The sequence below is a fragment of the Octopus sinensis genome, linkage group LG26 (genome assembly GCF_006345805.1).
Source record: "Octopus sinensis linkage group LG26, ASM634580v1, whole genome shotgun sequence".
NCBI classification, from domain to species: domain Eukaryota; kingdom Metazoa; phylum Mollusca; class Cephalopoda; order Octopoda; family Octopodidae; genus Octopus; species Octopus sinensis.
In genome coordinates, this window is record NC_043022.1 from 17,125,069 (window position 1) to 17,146,627 (window position 21,559).

A 21,559-nucleotide genomic window follows, 5' to 3' on the forward strand; every position below is an offset into this window, starting at 1 on the left:
TTTCCCTCTACCAAATCCACTCACAAGGCTTTGGTCGGTCTGAGGCCATAGTAGAAGACACTTGCCCATGGTGCCATGCAGTGGGACTGAACCCAGAACCATGTGGTTGGAAAGCAAACTTCTTACCACACAGCCACTCCTGCACTTATGTATGTACACATAGATACATGCGTGTGTGTGTGTGTGTGTCTGTGCAGGTATGGCCATGGGGTAAGAAGTTTGCTTCCCAACCGCATGGTCACAGGTTCAGTCTTACTTCATGGAATCTTGGGCAATGTCTTTTAATATAGCCTTAGTCCAATCAAAGCCTTGTGAGTGGATTTGGCAGACGGAAACTGAAAGATATATTATCCCAAAATACAGTATTATATATCCATCATGGCTGATCTTACCAATCGGTTTCACGCAAGGAATACAATGGAGTGTTAGGTAACAATCCGATTATATAACCCTAGGCTCATCAGGGGTAGTCAATATGGAAAGGGATATGGCGACTACTCTCTATTGTCAGAGGTGAATTAACACATCCAGTTTGTGGCTGCTAGGAAAAAGGGAGTGAAGCAAAAAAAGGCCAGCGGAGTAGGTTAGGAGTTATGTCCCATGGTTGTGTATATATATATATATATATATATATATACACACACACATTCAAAATATATGAAATAGAAGTTGTGCTTTTGTAATCAACATTATGAACAACATATATTTTTCACAATCTAATCAGTTTATTCATCAATAAAAAACGTGTATGAAACAGCTGTAGTGAACCATAACTCATTTGAATTCTTTCTTTGTATCTTTATGTATATATGTGTGTGTTTGTGTGTGTGTGTGAATACATACATACATACACATGTATATATATATATATATATATTTCCTGAGCGCCATACTAATACAATTGTTTGTTTGTATTCCACCTGCCTTCGTCTTTTGTTTATTTCCATAAACCTGCCTTCATCTTTTGTCTATTTTCATAAAGCTTCCCGTATATATATATATATATCTTCATCTTCATCATCGTTTAACATCCGTTTTCCAGGGTTGGACGGTCCGACTGGGGTGTGGGAAGCCAGGAGGCTGCGCTAGGCCCCAATCTGATCTGGCAGTGTTTCTACGGCTGGATGCCCTTCCTAACGCCAACCACTCTGAGAATGTAGTGGGTGCATTTTTATGTACCACCGGCACATGAATCAGAAGAGCTGACATCGACCACGTTCGGATGGTGCAATTTACGTGCCACCAGCACAGAAGCCAGTTAAAGCGATACTGGCATTGCTCACATTCGGATGGTGCTTTTTACCTGCTATCGGCCCTGGGCTCACAACTACAATTTCCATTTGATTTGATTTTGATATTGCTGATGTTGATGTACTTGACTCAATAGGTCTCCTGAAGCATGGCATGTCGCCCTACGATCCAAGATACTTTTGAGTGGGTTGGTTATGTGACACTGGTGTAGGTTACATCTGTGAACTCTTTATTTGCCGGGTTTATATATGTATGTATATTCTGTGTTTGCTGCTGTTCCCTTGTCCTCTCATGTAAACTACTCTTCTTTTGTTCTTCTCTTCTTGTTCAGGTATTTCATAGGTCGAAATCCCTATTTACTGATAACCGATCTACAAATGATAAAAACAATCATGTCAACAAACTTTGCTAATTTCCGGAACCGACCGGTAAGACCTGCTACTTTCTCTTATAAATTCTATCACTGAATATTCTCTGTGTGTGTGTGTGTGCATTTACATATATCCATATATACATACATACGAGGGGTGTATGTTCCTGGTGTGCAAGGTGTGTGCTGCACACCCTTTGGAAATGGCAAATTCATTAGAATTAATTAATCTCACTCGTTAATGTAATCACAAATCTTAATGGGAAACTTTTGTTACACTTCTGCTTGAAATTGGGTGGCACTGGGTGTGGTAGCTCACCCAGTGCAACGACCACCAAACACCACTGATACAAACATACATACATGCATACATACACACAGACGCATGCTCACACACATACACACACACAAAATAAATAGATTACATATATAACACATATATATACACACACATATATGCATGCATATGTGTGTATGTATGTATATAAAATATAAGGATAAAACCTATATAAGATTTAATCAAGTAGTCAGCATGCAAAACCAATTAAGGAATAAATTGATACAAAGTATATAATTTTCTTCTTTACATATAAAATACATTATTATATCAAGGCCTATTACTATAAGTAATAGTGTGTGGTGTTACTTAGAGTAATAGCCCTTGGTATAATAATTATATATATATATATACTCTTCATCTTTTATTAAACTTTTAATACTTTTGATATATATTTAAAATAATATAAATTAAATTAATTTTATGTATTGGTTTATGTTTTTCACTGTTTGATTTGCCTAATAGTGGTTTTATCTCTAATTTAATATAATATAATATAATATATTTATACTATAAAATTGGATTTAATCCTAAATCTAATTTTTCCCTGTAAGTTTGGATTTATTCCCTAATATTTTATTATTAATTTATATATATATATATACAGAGAGAGATAGACAGACAGAAACAGATATTGATCAGTGTGGCTCAGTTCCATGCAATTGACGTTTTGTCGGCTTATAGAATGAACTTAACCCCTCAGGTGTCAACAGGTGAAGGAACAGGATATGAGATAAATTCATGATGGCTTCTAGGTGTTAGGCTGCCATTGGTCAACTCAGGTCATGTGATATTATTGGTTGAAAGTGTCATCAGTTATTTTTCTTTGTTCTTAGACCCATTTGGTTGCACAGGATGTTGATGGGCAGCTGTTGCTGTTATGTCTGTAAGCTACAGTTCGGTTTATTTATCAGCATCAGCTTTTTCTTGCACTTGGCAGAGCAGGGTGTTGTGGGTAGCAGTAACAGCCTTTCCTTGGTTGTAACCAGTTTTGGTGGTGCTGGGTTACAATTTGGTGGTACTAGATTGGATTATCAATATGGACGAGGTTTTAGTCCATATGGACAGCGGGTTTAAGTATCTTTGCATGTGGGAGAACCAGGCCCAGGTTGGTATATCTGGATTGTCAACTGCTAATGGCTTGAAGTTCGTTAACAGAACACACTTCTGGTGACAACAACATAATTCATTCTCCTTGTTGATGGATACTGCAGGGTGGGGAAGTATGTGAAGTCTCTCATAGAGACAAAGCTGGTATTTGCAAGTTCCAGGTTTGTATGAAGAGGAACCATCAAGGATATTCCATTTAATGTTGGGGGAGTTATTCCAATTATGATAAAATCTCCAGATAAAACAGGGCACCTGAAGGAGTGAATATGCTGTGTATATCTTCTTTTGAAGATATTGGCTGTCATGCCTGTGTAGTCTTGTAATGCCCTCAGATGGTGTGATGGTGGTGCTATGGACCACAGCCATGCAGAATCCTTCCAGGGTTATAACTTTAGGAGTTACAGGTTGGGGTGTGTATAAGAGGTTGTGTGTGTGTGTGTGTATATATATATGTGGGATGCAAACACAAAGACACACGCACACACATATCTGTATACATACATACATATATATATACACACACACAACAGGTTTCTTTCAGTTTCTGTCTACCAAATCCACTTGCAAGGCTTTGGTTAGCCAAAGGCTATGGCAGAAGATACTTGCCCAAGGTGCCACACCATGGTACAAAGTTGGAATGCAAACTTCTTACCACACAGCCATGCTAGTGTCTATATAACTACATATATAAACATATTAATTTATTTAATCTTATTTAATGATTTCATTGTAATTGATTAATTTTATTCTTTTTATTTATTTCCTGTCTGTTAGTTTGATGTTCCGACAGATGATTTCACAGAACTTTTCTTAATGAATACCAAAGACCAATACTGGAAATTCCTGCGAACTCTCATGATGACGGCATTTAGTAACAAGAAGCTTAAAGAGGTCACTGTCATCGTTGTTGTTGTTCTTAAATTTGTTGTTGTTTTTTAGCTCCAGCTCAACCGTAATTGAAAAAAATTTATGTGTGTGTGTCTATATATATATATATATATATATATATATATATATATATATATATATATATGGACTAAAAACGTCTTTAAAAAATATGAAATTGTAATACCTTCAATGTCATGATTAGCAAAATGTGAAACCGGTCGACTATCATAATGCTCTCCTTTGAAATATATTATCAATGTATAAGCTATGTACATTTTCCTTTTATTATATATTTGAGCTTTACAACTCACCACATGGGAAAAATCACTTCAATGAAATTCTTTTTTACTGGCACATAAAATACACCAATCCAACCGTGGCCGTTGCCAGCCTCGCCTGGCACCTGTGCAGGTGGCACGTAAAAAGCACCCACTACACTCACAGAGTGGTTGGCGTTAGGAAGGGCATCCAGCTGTAGAAACATTGCCAGATGGAGCCTGATGCAGCCTTCTGGCTTCTCAGATCCCCGGTCGAACCGTCCAACCCATGCTAGCATGGAGAACGGACGTTAAACGATGATGATGATGATGATGATATATATATATAATTTATACAGTAATAAGAAAATGGAGGGGATCAAGAGGTGGTAGTCATCAACTTTTAGACATTATATTATGTCTGTTTATTTATTAAAAAAAAAACCCATTATAACAATATACATACATGTATAGTATAATATACTTTACATATACAATATATAAAAATACCAGTAATTATTAAAATACACAATGTAGATCACAAAAGATAGGATAATATCTTACAGCTGTTTCAGCCAGGAGGTCAAAGTGCCCCAATCTACTTATATCCCTTCAGTGAACTGAAGTATTTGGTAGATGAGATTTAGGTCCTTGGGTGTGTCTCTGGGCTTCGTCAGAGAGTCTAGAAAGTTCATAAGGTTAAGTTATAAATACAAATACATACACATATACACACTTATACATATATATATATATATACGTACACATAAACATACATAAACACATGTACATATATTTCTATATTTTTATATTCATTTGTATATGTATACCAAGGAATCAATTATTATTATTATTAGGGGTTTTACTACCACCCCTTCTGTCTCTAAGCAATCTTCAGCCCAAAGATTGCTTAGCAACACAAAGTGTGTCATCAACATATACCTAGATTACATCTCCAGTGCATGAAACTATTAGCGACTTGTAACTGCTTACTGTGTGCAGGAAATAATAAGAGAGAGTGAGGGTGTATGGCCTAGTGTTTTAGTTATTGCACTCGTGATCTCTAGATCGTCGGTTCAGTTCCTGGACTGGGCAGTGTGTTGTATTCTTGAGCAAATCCCTTCATTTTACGTTGCTCCAGTCCACTCAGCTGTAAATGTGTCAACCTTTCTGATCAGGGTGAATGTTGGCTTGCTATACCCTTTGACCCTTTGATGTCAGTGCTATACCCTTTGACCTTTTGTCCTTCTCATTAATTTTTCATTTATATTATTTAATTATTTTCCCATTCAGTCATTATATTTAATGAAAGTCTGTGTCGCAAACTTTGTAACGAACATCTCCCAGGATGCGGCCAGTGGGAAGGAGTTTTGCATTAACCAGTTAAGTACCTCACTCTTTCCTCCCACTTTCGTCTCCCTTTACTCTTCCTTCACCTCCTACTTTCCTCCCCCTTTATTCCTTTTTTAAAATTTACTTCTTACTCTGAAATTTACTCATATAAGTTGTCCTTACACACACACATACACATTTATATACTTATATCTATGTTACTTTCTATCTTTCTATCTATCTTTCTATCTATGCATCTATATATCTGTCAGTCTATCTATCTACCTAAATAAAGCATTAAATGCTTACGGTATGGATGTTATTGGCTCCAGTTTTCTTTAGTCCCTTTTTTCATGCAGTCCCCTGCATCTGGTTTCAAAGCCCTCTACTCCAGAATCACACATGGACCTCAGTTTAGACATACTTGGCTTTAAAATGGACTGAAAAATAATTTGTCAGCATGTAGATATGCAAGCCTGCACATTTTTTAATCTCTTTTCACATTAAATTCCGATATAATCTAAACCATCTCAAAAGTATTTGTTGAAATTTTCATTAAAAATATCCATTTTTCCATAGTTATGAGGAAACAAAGTCAGTGAGGCACACTTGTGCTGGTGTGCCAATGATATTATTAAATTACTTACAAAGAAATGCTGAAAAATTGCTGGCTTTTGGGTAAAAGAAAATAGAGGAGGATCAGTTAATTCTGATTTCATTCAACATGTCCCCCTCCCAGATTCAAACACTTATTGCAGCTGTCCTCCAGTTTTTCTTATCCCTGTGAAAGACCTTGGAAAGCTGGGCCTACAACCAGGCCTTTCGTGATACCCTTAAAGCCAGGAACTTTGCAGCCCCCTCCTCGTGGTTGTTCAATGCTTTGGGTTTTATTAATCACGGCTATTCTTTTCAGATATTGTAGCAGTTATACAATGGACATTATTGCTGCAACTGGCTTTGGTATTGAAATCAATTCCCAGATGAACATGAACCACCCGTTTGTGCTCCATGCCAAAGCCCTCTTTAAACCTGGCTTCCTCAAATATTTGATTGCTCTCACATGTAAGCCATCATTGTTTCATTTGCTTCTGGAATGCATGAGTGTGTGTGTGTGTGTGTGTGTGTGTGTGTGTGTGTGTCTGTTTTATGGACTTGATTCTATCTCTTTCCTTTGCAAGTACATTATGACTATATATATACATGTACACATGAATGTGCATGCACACACACACACACACACACACAGACACACACACACACAGACACACACTCCTCAAACAGTCAAGCAAACGCATCCTCAATAATGGACAGAATCGATGATCATTGAGAAGGTTGCAAAAGCAACAAAAGATCTTTGACAAAAACAAAAACACAAAATTGGATATTTAATAAATGAGTGGAATTGAACCAGTAAGTGTGTCTATTATAATGGCATGATGACTCCCCAAAATGTGTGTGTATATATATATATATATAATATATATATATATATATATATATATATATATGTGTGGCTCCCATGTGACCATTGGCCATCTTTCTTTCTTCTCCTAACTTGTGTTTCTTTCTTTCTCTTCGTTGTAGCTGGATCAAGGAAGACGTGTTCTTGTCTGTCTCCTGTCCAAGCTTGATTTACGCGTGTGCCACCACAACCTCATTTAGGCTTAGCAGCCCTTCCTGTTTGTTTTCACTGTCCTGTTTGTGTTACCAATTTTGAACCTCTGCAAAATCCCAAATTTTATTTAATTTGATTTGCAGGAGCAACTGTTTTATCGACAGCATATATTGTTGTTAAATGCTCGAAATACAAGAGTAGAAAAACAGCCATCAACTGATGAAGGGTTGTTTTTTTTGTGTTGTTTGTCTTGTTTTCCATTTGTGTCTTTTGTTGTTTGATAAAATAGTTCATATTCCATGTACTCATACTTCGGATTTTTTGTTGTACACGTTTTGTGATGTCCTGTGCCCACATATGCATATATTTATATATATATATATATATATATATATATATATATATATATATATATATATATATATATAATATATATATATATATATATATATATATATATACATATAGATGTATGTACATATACGTATGTATATATGCACATATATATATATGTATATTATTTATACGTCTGTATGCATACATATAATCCTCTGTCTGTTTCAACAGTAAATGTCTCAGTTGTTGAAGTTCCTCCTGCATGCAAGGGGCTGAGTCATGTGTCCCCTTAAAGTTAATCCGCACCTCAAATCAATGTGATGCAAAAGTCTGATAAAACTAATCTTTTCTACTTAGAACTAAAATCCATCTGGTGAGGTTTCAGCACAGTCTCCATCAAGTCCAGTTTCACCCACAAGGACTAGGTTGACATTCGGCCAAGGTGCCACGCTGAGGGATTGAACCCATGATCTCATGGCTGTGAAGCCAATGTCTTAACCACTTGGCCATACCTGCACCCAAGGTCTCCAACAGAAATTGGAACAGAACTGCATATTGGCCCAGGAAGAGAAGGTTCTCTCAAAATTGAAAGGAGCTGTACAAAAATACATATATTTGTATTCTTTTATTCTTTTACTTGTTTCAGTCATTTGACTGTGGCCATGCTGCAGCACCGCTTCTAGTCAAACAAGTCACCCCCAGGACTTATTCTTTGTAATCCTAGTACTTACTCTACCAGTCTCTTTTGCTGAACTGCTAAGTTACATGCATGTAAACACACCAACATCAGTTGTAAAGTGATGGTGGAGGGACAAACACAGACACATAAATATATACATACATATATATACAATGGGTTTCTTTCAGTTTCCCTCTACCAAATCCACTCACAAGGCTTTGGTCAACCCGAGGCTATAGCAGAAGACACTTACCCAAGGTGCCATACAGTGGGACTGAACCCAGAAGCATGTGGTTGGGAAGCAAGCTACTTACCACACAGCCATGCCTGTGTCTATATGTTTATTTAATTTTTTTCTTTTTTGTGAAGGGCCCAGCAGAGAGTGACTGGCCCCTCTTTGGCTCTCTGGGCACCAGACTAGTGTACTCCACCCTATACGTACACATATACACACATGCACATACATACACATAGACACATATACATACACAGACATAGGCACACACATATGTACACTAACATACACACATAGATATACACATAGATGTACACATATACATACAAACATATATACACAGACACACACACCAAAACACACATACACTTAGGCACACACACAGACACACATATCAACAAACACACACACACACACATAGATACGCACAAACACACATATCTGTATAATCTCTTACATTGAAGTTGTCTTTCCATTTCTGTGGCATTTGGTCAACGTTTACATCATTTTGGCTGGAGAACGGAAGCACAGAAACTTTTTCGCTGCAATCTGCCGAAACACAATTCTTTTCCGAAGAAATAATCCTGAAATTGTGGTAAGTAAAAGAAATGTTTTATCGTTTGTTGGGAGGGTCATAACACCAATGATTGAAAACACATGCACTGGTTTTTCACTTCTTTTATTATTATTTGTTAATTGGTTAGCTATTTAACCAACCAACTAATCACTTATTAATCATTTGGTTATTCAATCAGCTGTCAAAGTCCTTATGTCATCATTCATGACTTGTCAATCACATACTCTCTCTACTCTTGGTCTGGTTTACATGAAAAGGACTTTGACGAATTGATTGGTTGTTTAATTGATGAATTAAGCAAACAATCTATTAATTAGTTTGATAAATGACTAAGCAATTGACTAATGATGATTTCAAATTTTGGTACAGGGTAGCAGGGTAAGTCGAGTACATGAATCCCATTACTTGACTGATACTCATTTTATTGGCCCCAGGAGGATGAAAGGCTGAATGAACCTCAGTGCAATTTGAACTCAGAATGTAAGCATTTTGTCCAATGCACTAATGATTCTGCTAGCTCGCTGCCTTAAGCAACTGACTAATAAAAAGGAAGTAAAATAGAACCTGCATGTGTGTTTGTTGTTGGTGTGATGACCCTCCCAAAATACAACAAAATTTCTTTCAATATATGAGTTCACATCAAGGATCTTGCAAACCAATTAGAAAAATGAAAGAAGATTTTAATTTAGATTTAAAAACAGAAATGTAGAATCTGGAGGATAAAACATTTGGTTCTTTGAATTTCATCTCTGATTCAGGTTTTTGCTCTCTTCAAGAACCAAAAGGGTTGGTGCTTGTGTCTGATTTCTCAATTGTGAAGAATAAATATTACGAATTACATGGAAAATGGGGAAAAAATTTTGTTGTCAGTTCCTGGATTGAACAGTGTGTGTTTGTGTGGGGGTCTCTGTGTGTGTATGGGTCTGTGTGCATGTCTGCATGTGTTTGTGTATGTGTGTGTCAATGGGTGTATGTATATGTCTATGTGTACATGTCTGTGTGTGTATGTTCGTGTATCTAGGTATGTGTGTTTGTGTGTACTTTTTTCCTTGAGTACACAATTGGATCTTTTGCACACCAGACAAGTATGATGATACAGTATGATCACAACTGTTGGAGAAATGGTTGCATGAAACTCTGGGTTAAAGTCTGTGGAGATTGTTTTCTCAGCTTTGATACGGAACAGATTTTTCTACTTTTGGTATTCAAACACTATTTTTGCCACCTTGTATTGCGTGTGTGTACTTAATTATATGTGTGCGTATTTATATACATGTGTGTGTGTATATATATAAATAAATATATACATACATATATATATATATATATGTGTGTGTGTGTGTGTGTATATATATATATGTATATATATATATATAATATATATATATATATATATATATATATATATATATATATATATATATCATCATCATCGTTTAACGTCATATATATATATATATATATATATACATATAGTATTCTATCTATGTTACAGCCTAACAAAGACATTCTTCAGACAATGTTGGAGGCACAGGCTAACTTGCAAGGCGCCAAGACTGAGAACCAAAATGTAACAGACCAATATGGTGGGTCTCTATTCTGCTTCCCCAACATCTTTGATATCCTCCTCCTCCTTCTAATCATCATTATCATTATCGTCTTCCCCATCATCATCATTATCATCCTCTTGATTCTCTTCATCCTCAGCACCACCACCACCACCACCACCACCACCACCACTACTACTACTACTTCTATTTTTCTTCTTCTTCTTCTTGTTAGGTCTTTCAGACAAACAGATCATTGCGCAGGCGACCATGTTCTTGTTGGCTGCCTATGAAAACACGGCCAACACCATTGCGTTCTTGGCTTACCAATTGGCTTTGAATCCTGACATACAGAACCGAGTCTATGAAGAAATCACGGAAATGGTTGAGGTAAGTGGGGGGTGGGGGGTGGTGGTGGTGGTGGTGTAATATGCATCTATGTATTTGTGTGTCTATATATATATGTGGCAGTTTATGTGTTTGTGTACTTGTGTGTATATATATTTTTTTTTTCTTTATTACCCACAAGGGGCTAAACACAGAGGGGACTAACAAGGACAGACAAACGGATTAAGTCGATTACATCGACCCCAGTGCGTAACTGGTACTTAATTTATCGACCCCGAAAGGATGAAAGGTAAAGTCGACCTCGGCGGAATTTGAACTCAGAACGTAACGGTAGACGAAATACAGCTATGCATTTCGCCCGGTGTGCTAACGATTCTTCCAGCTCGCCACCTTCATTTGTGTGTATATATATATATGTGTGGCAGTGTATGTGTTTGTGTACTTGTATGTATATGTAACTGCATGTGTGTGGTGGTGTACATTTGTGGATGTGTGTGCATGGATGTGTGTGAGTCAGTGTGTACCTGTGTGTGCATGTTTATGTATGTGTGAGTGTGGATGTGTGTATACGTCATAGTCTTCTGAGTCAAAGGAAGACAACAAACGACAACAAGAATCCACATCAAATTTACAGAGACCAGAATTTGACTGAGAAAGTCTTGAAATTAGCAGGAAAATCTTTACCAAAGTCAGTCCATGGTGGCATTGGCTTAAACAATACATAGATCTGGTTTATATTCTAAAGATCACAGAAGCACATGTAAACCATATCCCTAATGATAGAACTTGTGAAACAAGTTCTTCACAACAAACACAAATTGTTCTGCTTTAATTTTGTTTTGGAGAAATCCTTCGAGAGGGTCCCTGCCAAAGGAAGACAGAAAAACAGGAATACAAGATGCAATAATTTTATTTGTTATGTTTTCGCACAAGGTTTGCAAGTTGATTAGACTGACCCCAGTACACAACTGGTACTTAATTTATCGACCCCAAAAGGATAAAAGGCAAAGTCGGCCTCTGCAGAATTTGAACCCAGAACATAAAGACACATGAAATGCTGCAAAGCATTTTGCCCGGCAGGCTAATGGTTCTGCCAGTTTGCTGCCTTACTTATTATGTAACATATTTAATGTATTGAAAGAAAGGCTTTGAGCTGGCAGAATCGTTGGCACGCTGCACAAAATGCTTAGCAACATTTCGTCCAGCTGTATGTTCTGAGTTCAAATTCTGCTCGGGCTGACTTTACCTTTCGTCCTTTTAGGGTCGATGAAATAAGTACCAGTTGTATACTGGGGTCGATATAATCGACTTGCCCCCACCCACAAAAGTTCAGGCCTTGTGCCTTTAGTAGAAAGGATTATTATTGCTGGCAGAATTGTAAGCATCCTTAGCAAAATACTTGTCTTTACGTTCTGAGTTCAAAATTCAGCCATTGTTGACTTTTGTTTTCATTATTTCGGGGTTGATAAAATAAGTACCAGTCATGTACTGGGATCGATGTAATTGACTTACCCCCTCCCCCGAAATTGCTGGCCTTGTGCTGACATTTGAAATCCTTAAATTGAAATACTGAGGTGTTTGTATTGTGGCAGGGCGACGTTACATTTGAGAACCTCCAACAGCTGAAATACCTGGACATGTGTCTGGCCGAAGTGTTGCGGTTGTACCCTGTGTCACCAAGGTAGGTGATACCCTTAAATACCCCTTACAATCGTCATTTACCTTGTTGTTGTTTAGAAATCAATACCACATCAATGAAAAGTCTGATCAGACTGCAGTAGCCCTCCTCTTCCTCCTCCTCCTCCTCATCATCATTATTATTATTTAAATTGCCCTTGTTTTTCCATGCTGGCATGGGTTGTATGGTTTGTCAAGAACAAACAAGCCAGAGGCCTCTGCCAGGTTCAGTGTCTTGTTTTGGCCTGTTTTCTACGGCTGGATGCCCTTCCCAGCGCCGGCCACCTTACACGGGGTGTACTGGGTATACGATGGACCATTCACTGGCTTCACACCATTTTTGACAGTAGCAGTGTCAGTGCAGAGGAGTCATGCCATTCCACCCAAGAAAGCTGTCGTCATTCAACCCACAAGCCCATGGTTATTACAAACATCACAACTTTATGTTTTAAGTCACAGTGTATCTAGGACTACATTGGCCTATGTCTCTTTTGTTGTTTTGTCTTTTGCCAGCCCCAAACAAGCTACCTTGGGATCACAGGCAACCTATCCATGACCATCTATCCTTCGGTTTTAGAGATATCTAGGGCTGCAGCGTGTACTGTGTCCTTCCTGTTCTTTTAAGAATTAAAGTGTGATATGAGCGATTTCTAGCATGTCGAGATATAAAGGCTCCTTCGTTGACTTTCTTAAAACATAATTTTATATGAAACAAAACTCTTTTAAAATCTTCGCGTTTCCTGTTCTTTTAGGACCAATAGAATTGCAGCTAAAGAGTCAGTAATCCAGGGATGGACAATTCCAACAGAAGCAGACGTTGTTTTCCCAATATATACCATACATCATGACCCAGAAATCTGGCCGGAACCAGAAAAATTTGACCCTGAACGGTAATTAAAAGTGAAATTTTGTTTCAAATATTTTTCATTTTAGGAAGCAGTTCTCTCCCTTTACACACGTTTATGATTTGTAATTTCATAAGCATGTATCTGACTCATACATTGTTCGCTTTCCAGACATTTCTACATTACTGACAAGTTGCGGTGCACCTGAGCACTGTATACAATAATTTCATTATATATTATAACGATATATAAATTATATTATAATTATGTATGATGCTAAAATGTTATAAAATGATATTATGATAATATATAACATCGATTTCAAATTCTGGCTCAATGCCAGTAATTTCGGAGAAGGGAGTGAGTCGATTATATCGACCCCAGCTGACCAACAGGTACTTATTTTATCAACCCCAAAAAGTCGAAAGGCAAAGTCAACCACAACAGAATTTGAAGAGGGGCTGTAAAGGCCTAAAAGAACCAATTCTGTCATAGATTTGTCCTTCGACTTTAAAAGTCAGTATAAATACAATAAATTTTTGGTCCAAAATGATTCACACTCAATATACATATATCAGTGGCAACCCCAGCACTTGGGGCTGCTCGGGTTTAGCCCGAGTACACATTTAGTAAAGTGACCGTGTATTTTCAAGCTGGTTTAATTCCTGCCAACACTTGACTTCAAGAATGTGATTGCAGCCAATAACCCAGGCCCATTTTATTGAGCCTGGTTGCAGTTCATTTGTTTTCTTTCAGCATCTGGTAGTCGTCTTAGAGGTGCCCTGTATCAAAAACATATCATTCATAGCAGACGTTCTCCTGACATCATTCACACATGCTTGACTCGGGCTCAGAAGTTACAGCCTCAGTTGTTATCGATAATCGTAAAAATTAAAAGTAATTCAAATTCAATGTTTTCTTGAAACAATAAATTTCTATCGAGATTAGGATTTAAATTGCAATCTATGAAAAGTTTCTGTTCTACAATATTCTTAAAGGAATAAAAAATTTTCCAGCAACTCAGTCTGATACGAACGAGCCTGGCAGGTGTAAGAGACTAACTGGCATCTCTTGTCAAGGATACAGGCAACAGTCAGATCCCTGATGGGTGCTGAGCTCTCAGCTGTTGTTATTTCATTGCTCTTATTCTGTGGGCCTGGGTGTAAAGATCAGCTGTGTTTTGCAGAGTTGCTTTATTTTCACCCTTAACTTAGAAATGGAGAAAGACATAGTGCCAGATATAAAAAAATAGACCATTTTGGGCTAGAATTATTGCGGAAAAACGGGAAATTCTTCGAGCAGGGATGTGTCTTATGCAGCATCTGTGATGAACCCGAGTGATGCTGATGACCCGGAATCACCTCTGGTGTATATACTTATACACACTCACACACACACTCATACATATATACAAATATACACACATAAGTATCTAGCCACACACACACACACACACACACTTCTTCCTCTCCTCCTCCATCTTGTCCATCTTCCCCTTCTTCCAGCTATCCCCCTCCCCAACACCATTTATTTATTCCTTTAGATTCTTTTTTTCTTTCTCTCTCCATTTCAGGTTCAGAGCAGAAAACTCCGAAGGCAGACATCCGTACAGCTATTTACCATTTGGTGGTGGCCCACGGATGTGTATGGGGCCGAAATTTGCTCAGCTGGAATCAAAACTAGCAATTGTTGAGATTCTACGTTCTTATGAATTATTACCCTGTGAAAGGACAGAGGTTGGTCTTTGGTTAATTACTCTAATTAAAACTTTTAAAACTTTATTACTTAAAAGGTTTACTCTAGGTGCAGGCATGGCCCTGTGATAAGAGGCTGGCTTCCCAACCCCATGGTTCCAGGTTCAGTCCCCCTGCGTTGCACCTTGGGGCAGGTGTCTTCTAGTGAAGCCTTTTGAATGGATTTGGTAGACGGAAACTGAATGAAGCCCTTGCATGTGTGTGTTTGCGTTTCTCCTCCTCCACCACCACCTGACAGCCAGTGTTGGTTTGTTTAAAAAAATTAGCAGTTGTGGTTGATTCGGTCAACTAAACCCTTCAAAACGGTGCTCCAGCATGGCCGCAGTCCACAAGATTGCAGCAAAGTTGAGTTCTACTTTGAACGTGTAGACGGAATACAAGTGGATCACACTCTTGCATGAATACACACACACACGCACACATACACATGCACATCCACACACAGTCACACACACACACATATGTATATACCTTTTTCTTCCCCCTCTTTTTTTGTTATTTCTTGTTCCTGTCAGTGGAATCTGGCCAGGCTGGGGCTCTGCCTTGAAAGCATTTAGTCAAACAAATCAGCCCCATGGTTTATGGTTTTTTTTTAGTCTAAAACTTATTTTACTGGATTCTTTTGCCCAATTGCTAAATTACGGGGACGTGAACAAACTAGCGACAGTCATCAAATAGCGATTGGAGACAAAGCAATGTCGCAGTTGGATTATGTCCTGTTGGCGTTTTGCAATTCTTTCCTGTGACAGCCTAATCACTTGTCTGTAGCACTGGAACCATGACCTCCCAGTACAGAAAAGTAGCAACTTGACCAGGAAAGACTCACTGAGATTATGGATAATATGCAACCATTTCATTCTTAGTCTACCCTTAGACTCTCCTGCCACTTAGCTCAGCTTAAAGAATCTGTCTTGCAATTCTTTCCTGCAACAGCCTAATTTCATATCTGTTTTACCAGAGCTGTGGCCTCTCAGCTCGACCTGTATTCAATAAATTGATTATTATTAAAGAATTCTGCCAAAATACTCAAATTGGTCGTATCTTCTTGAAGTATGAAATCCTGACATTTTCAGAGATGGACAAAGATGATGTTGTGATGTTCAGGCACTGATTTCTCAAGTTTTAAATTTTCTGATGAGAATTCAAATCCACAATAATACTAGGGTGCTTTCTTTTCTTTTTTTTTTCAATCAACCCCTAGAATATAACTGGTATGCTATTTCTTTAACGAATTCTAGAAGAAATCAAAGACAAAGTTTATCACATTCTGTGTGAAATCTGGATTTAGAAATGAAGGAGACATTGTTTAATCTGGATCCGGGGTCTCTGGTTATCTTGTGCCAAGATCTATTTGTAGGGTCTCGAAGGATAAGCTGATGAAGTAGTAGTAGTGGTAGTAGCAGCAGCTGCTCTTGTTGTTCTTCTTCCCCTCCTCCTCCTTTTGGTGATGGCAATAAAAAGTAGTTTAATTTCTTTTCTCTGTTCTAATTTTAATTTTAATTATAATTAATGAATAAACTTATTTTTTCAGATTCCTGTCGAACTTGATGATAACTTTTTGTTGGCCCCCAAAAATGGAATTTGGTTAAAAGTTGAAAAACGCAAAGACACAGAATTTTAAAAAATGTTATTATTCCAGCAATTACTGCGATAAATTAATTATATTCAGCGGTGGTGGTCGTGGGGAGAAAGAAAGAGAGAAAACCGAAAATAAATTAAAGACACAAGTGTTACAAATAAAAAAAAAAGAAAAAGGAAAACAAAGAAGAAAACGTTAGATGACTCGTTAACGATATTAAACGAGGTGTTTGAAGGCCGGTCTTAATTTGTATAATATCACCAGAGTTCTTTTTTGTTGTTTTTTTTTTAATTTTTGGTTGTTTTTACTGGTTTCATTATATTGTCTTGTGGTGCTCCAGTATGGACACAGCCTCTGGCTGAAACAAATAGAAATAAAAGTAAATTCTGTTAATGTTATGTCACATGTTTACAACTTTTCTCAACATTATATAACCTTTGCGTGTGTGTGTGTGTGTGTGTGTGTGTGTGTGCGTGTGTGTGTGTCGTCATCACCAACTTCTTCATTGGCGGCAGTGGTGGTGGTGGTGGTTGCTGCGGTGGTGGCGGTGGTGGTGTAAACTATCCAAATGCAGGTCGACTTTTCGAGGAATACAAAATAATCCAATGTTGAAATAATTCGGTCAAAGTTGGTCAATCTCTGAATCTTTTGATCCATTGTCAACACAAAATGGAGATAAATTGTTGCTTTAACTGGTTCTGTGGCTGGGAACTGTTTGGGCATGTTGCCTCTCTCTCTCTCTCCCTTTCTCTCTCTCTCTCTCCCTTCCTCTCTCTCTCTCTCCCTTTCTCTCTCTCTCTCTCCCTTTCTCTCTCTCTCTCTCATTTCTCTCTCTCTCTCTCTCTCTCCCTCTCCCCTTCACCTATTTTCTTTCTCTATCCATCCATCTATCTCACTATATATTTATCTTTATATCTACTTATCCACCTCTTTATTTGTCTGTCTCTATCTCTCTCTCTCTCTCTCTTTCTCCCTCCAACTACTTTGCTTCTTTGTCTCTCTCTCTCTTTTACTCTCTCTCTCTCCCTGTCTATCTATCTCTCTCTATCTCCCCATCTCCCTCTTTCTTCTGTACATTACTATTTCTCTTCCTTTCTTTTAGGCATCTTTATCTCTCACTCTCCCCAATGTCTGTAGCCTTTTCTCTCATCTTTGTCTCCCTCTCCCTCCCCACTTTCTCTCTCTCTCTCTCTCTTCCAGCCTGCCTTTCTCACTTTCTCTTTCTACAATCACACTCCCTCTTTCACCTCTTACTCTTTCTATGTGTGTGTGTGTTTATGTATGGAGCACCTGTATCAGACAAAAATGAGGAAACCTTATGAAGTGTCTCAACCTGCTAGAAATGACAGCCAAATATCTCACCTCAACCTACACAATGCCATTTTAAAAAGAATTGCCATTATCCAAGGCTGTGGTGTCTTGTAAACCAAAACAAGAGTTGACCAGGAAACTATTTTGTATTCTATTGCAACCACATACAAGTGACCAGGGGCTTTGTCCATTGACCTGATGATGTGTAGAAAAGAAGCATGAACTACATCAGCCCTCAATAGTTAACTGGTATTTTATTTTATCAAACCCCAAAAGAATAAAAAAACAATTTTGGATTTGATAAGAATTGAACTCAGAATATAAGAGAAATAACTGGACTTTTTTGCTACTGTTTTAGCAACTGTACCACTTGACCACTTGGCAAACAGTAATAATAATTACACGTAACAGTAAAGTGGTTGGAATCAGGAAGGTCATCCAGCTGTAGAAACCAAACCAAATCAGACTGGAACCTGGTACAGCTCCCTAGCTTGCCAGCTCTGGTCCAGCCGTCCAACCCATGCCAGCATGGAAAACAGATGCTAAATGATGATAATAATAATAATAATGAAATTAATTGTATACAGTGCTCAGGTGCACCACAACTTGTCAGAAAGTGCATATAAAGTACATGCAGTAATGTAGAAATGTCTGGAAAGCGAACAATGTATGAGTCAGATACATGCTTGTGTGTGTATGGAGGGGAGAAAATCAGGTGTAGTGTTGGCGAATCTCAGGAAGCATGGAAGTTTTGAAGGATGCAGTGCTCCGACAACTAACAACCGATGCCGGCAGTCTGTTCCATGCTTCAGCAACCCTCAGCGTGAAAAAATGTTTCCTGAAGTCATGGGAGCTGTGATCTGGTATATGTAACTGAGCCAATAATTTAATTTTAAAAAAAGCTCTCTATGGACTACACTTAATGTATAAATAGTTGATAGGCCAGTCACTAAAGTTTTTGTCCTGAGATGACATTCCTTATCTTTTTGTTTCTTTCTGATATTTACTGAATTCTTAACACAGTAAGTCACAAGAGATGTTACCTTGGGACAGCACTAACGGGCCTATCAACTGTGTATATACACTAAGTATGGTATTCAGATGTAGGAAGCTTGCTTCCCAACCACATGGTTCCAGGTTAGTGGTGATGGTCACTGGTCACTGCAATCCCCACTCCCCACTTCTTGCACCTTCTTGGCAACACCTGACCATGTATATTATGACCTTTGTACCTTGAGGCCATGCCCTGGGCAATTGCCACCATCTATATCTCTCTCTCTTCCTTACTCTACCATCCCATCCATGCTCTGATCCTTGTTACTTGTGACTATACCCTGGCACTTCACCACCACCACCACCACCACCTCTCTCCTGCTCTCTCTCTCTCTCACTCTCTCTCTCTCTCTCTTTCCCTTGCTCCTCCCTCTAGATGGGCAACCAATTATCTCCTTTACATCAGCACATCTGTTTCTGCCCTCTTTCCCTCTCTTTCTTCCTCTTGCTCTCTCTCTCTCTCTTCCTCACCCCCCTCTCTCTCTGGCCAGGTAACCATGGACCTCCTCCTCTACAGCAAGACAAACCTGTTTCTGCTTCTCTGTCACTCTTGTTTCTTTATTGCCCACAAGGGGCCAAACATAGAGGGGACAAACAAGGACAGACAAAGTGATCGAGTTGATTACATCGACCCCAGCATGCAGCTGGTACCTAATTTATTGATCCTGAAAGGATGAAAGGCAAAGTCGACCTTGGTGGAATTTGAACTCAGAACATATAGACAGACAAAATGCCGCTAAGCATTTCTCCCGGCGTGCCAACGTTTCTGCCACCTCGCCGCCTTCTCTCTTGCTCTGTCACACTCTGACCTTTCATCAATCGACACAAGTTCCCCTCCTCCAATGCCCCCTCCTCTCTCAAAGATTCCTTGTCCTGCAAGTTACTTGGTGGCCCTACAAGTGATGGTACCAGATAAAAAACACTCAGTCCACACTGTAAAGTGGCTGGCATTTGGAAGGGCATCCAGCTGTAAAAGCTTTGCCCAAACTGACCTCGCCTGTGCTGGTGCTACATAAAATGCATCCAGTCCACTCTGCAGAGCATTTGGTGTTAGGAAGGGCAACCAGCCGTAAAAACCTTGCCAAAACAGACACAGAAGTCTGGTGTATTCTTCTGCCAGGCCACCTCCTGTTAAACCATCCAACTCAAGCCAGCATGGAAGGAAGATGTTAAATGATGATGATTTTGAACAACCATGGAATGTGACTGGAACTTTATGTTATCAACAGTCGAGGGGCGAATGGCAAAGTTGACCTCAGCAGGATATGAACTCAGAACATTAAGAGCCAAAACAAATACAACATGGCATTCTTTGTGATATGCCCTGATGCAGTCCCAGGCAGCGGTTCCAATGGCTTCTGATCTTAACTGATTGGAAGTGTTATCATGTCCATTGTTTTGTCTTGGTATAAAAGACGGGCTACAACAAATATTCTGGGCTGCTCAACCAGAAGAAAATTCTAACTGGAGCCTCACCTGCACGGTCATTCGCTGTTTATCTTGATATAAGGTCACCCACCATGTAACGCACACATGGTTGTGAAGCATGTACCTAGTGTAGCCTTATGAGACAGGTAGTCATGATGGGTACACAGTGTCACTTTGATGGCATGCACTGCTCTCTCAGTCAATAATAATAATAATCCTTTCTACTATAGGCACAAGGCCTGGAATTTGTGGGGAGGGGGATAGTCTATTACTTAACTTATCTGGTGCTTAATTTATCGACCCCAATGGAATAAGTAGTAGTAGTAGTAGTAGTAGTAGTAGTAGTAGTAGTAGCAGCAGTAGCAGCAGTTTTTTTATTTCATTTATGGAGAAAAATTCTAAACGTTGGTGTGAAGATTTAAGATTAAGGAATAAAATATTTAATCTTTCCAAAGCAAATATTTTTAGTTATTTATCACAGCAAATTCAGTCACTGTCCACATACTTAATCCTTTAATCCATTCAAGATTAGAGCTGGATTACATCCAGGCCATAGATCTGGGCCAAATCTCTACATAACTCTGAAACTATTGACTCTCAAGCACAAAAGACCAATAAAAGGACTTTCAACTAATACCCTGGTCAACGAGGGATCAATCAGGGAACTTGGTGACACTGAGCAAGCACTTGTTCAAGGCCATGCTGGAGCTACACTGAACAGTTGATATATATATATTTATATGTATATATATATGAGTGTTTGTGTGTGTGTGTATATATATATATAATATATATATGTATATATATGTTATGTTTTATCTTTTATTGGTTTCAGCCAAAGGCTAGGGCCATGCTGGAGCACCACCTTTCGGTGTGTCTGGGTTTCCTTTCTGTACTGTTTTTAGTGAAGTAGTGAGTTGGTTGGAGCTGCTCTTTTTTGTGCCTCCTGCCACAATGTTGGTTCAATGGCATCTCAGATATAAACTTGGCCAGATGCTTTCTGAAGACTTCCACATCCCGCATCTCTTGC

At 38.5% G+C, this 21,559-nt stretch overlaps 1 protein-coding gene across 3 annotated transcripts in view; it reads left to right on the forward strand.

The window, feature by feature from the left end:
* Positions 1-16,989, forward strand: part of LOC115224836 (cytochrome P450 3A24) — a 27,697-nt gene extending 10,708 nt beyond the window's left edge. For 2 of the 3 annotated variants that reach the window (XM_029795774.2, XM_029795775.2), the window contains exons 4-14: positions 1,583-1,679; positions 3,843-3,959; positions 5,507-5,595; positions 6,459-6,607; positions 8,875-9,005; positions 10,483-10,573; positions 10,770-10,924; positions 12,475-12,563; positions 13,312-13,449; positions 14,978-15,140; positions 16,690-16,989. In XM_029795774.2, coding sequence (XP_029651634.1) covers positions 1,583-1,679; positions 3,843-3,959; positions 5,507-5,595; positions 6,459-6,607; positions 8,875-9,005; positions 10,483-10,573; positions 10,770-10,924; positions 12,475-12,563; positions 13,312-13,449; positions 14,978-15,140; positions 16,690-16,779 — 1,309 coding nt within the window. In that variant the 3' untranslated portion in view covers positions 16,780-16,989. Of the gene's footprint in view, positions 1-1,582; positions 1,680-3,842; positions 3,960-5,506; positions 5,596-6,458; positions 6,608-8,874; positions 9,006-10,482; positions 10,574-10,769; positions 10,925-12,474; positions 12,564-13,311; positions 13,460-14,977; positions 15,141-16,689 lie in introns of those variants that run through there. The other variant, XM_036513541.1, reaches the window with a different exon arrangement.
* The last annotated feature ends 4,570 nt before the right edge of the window (positions 16,990-21,559 follow it).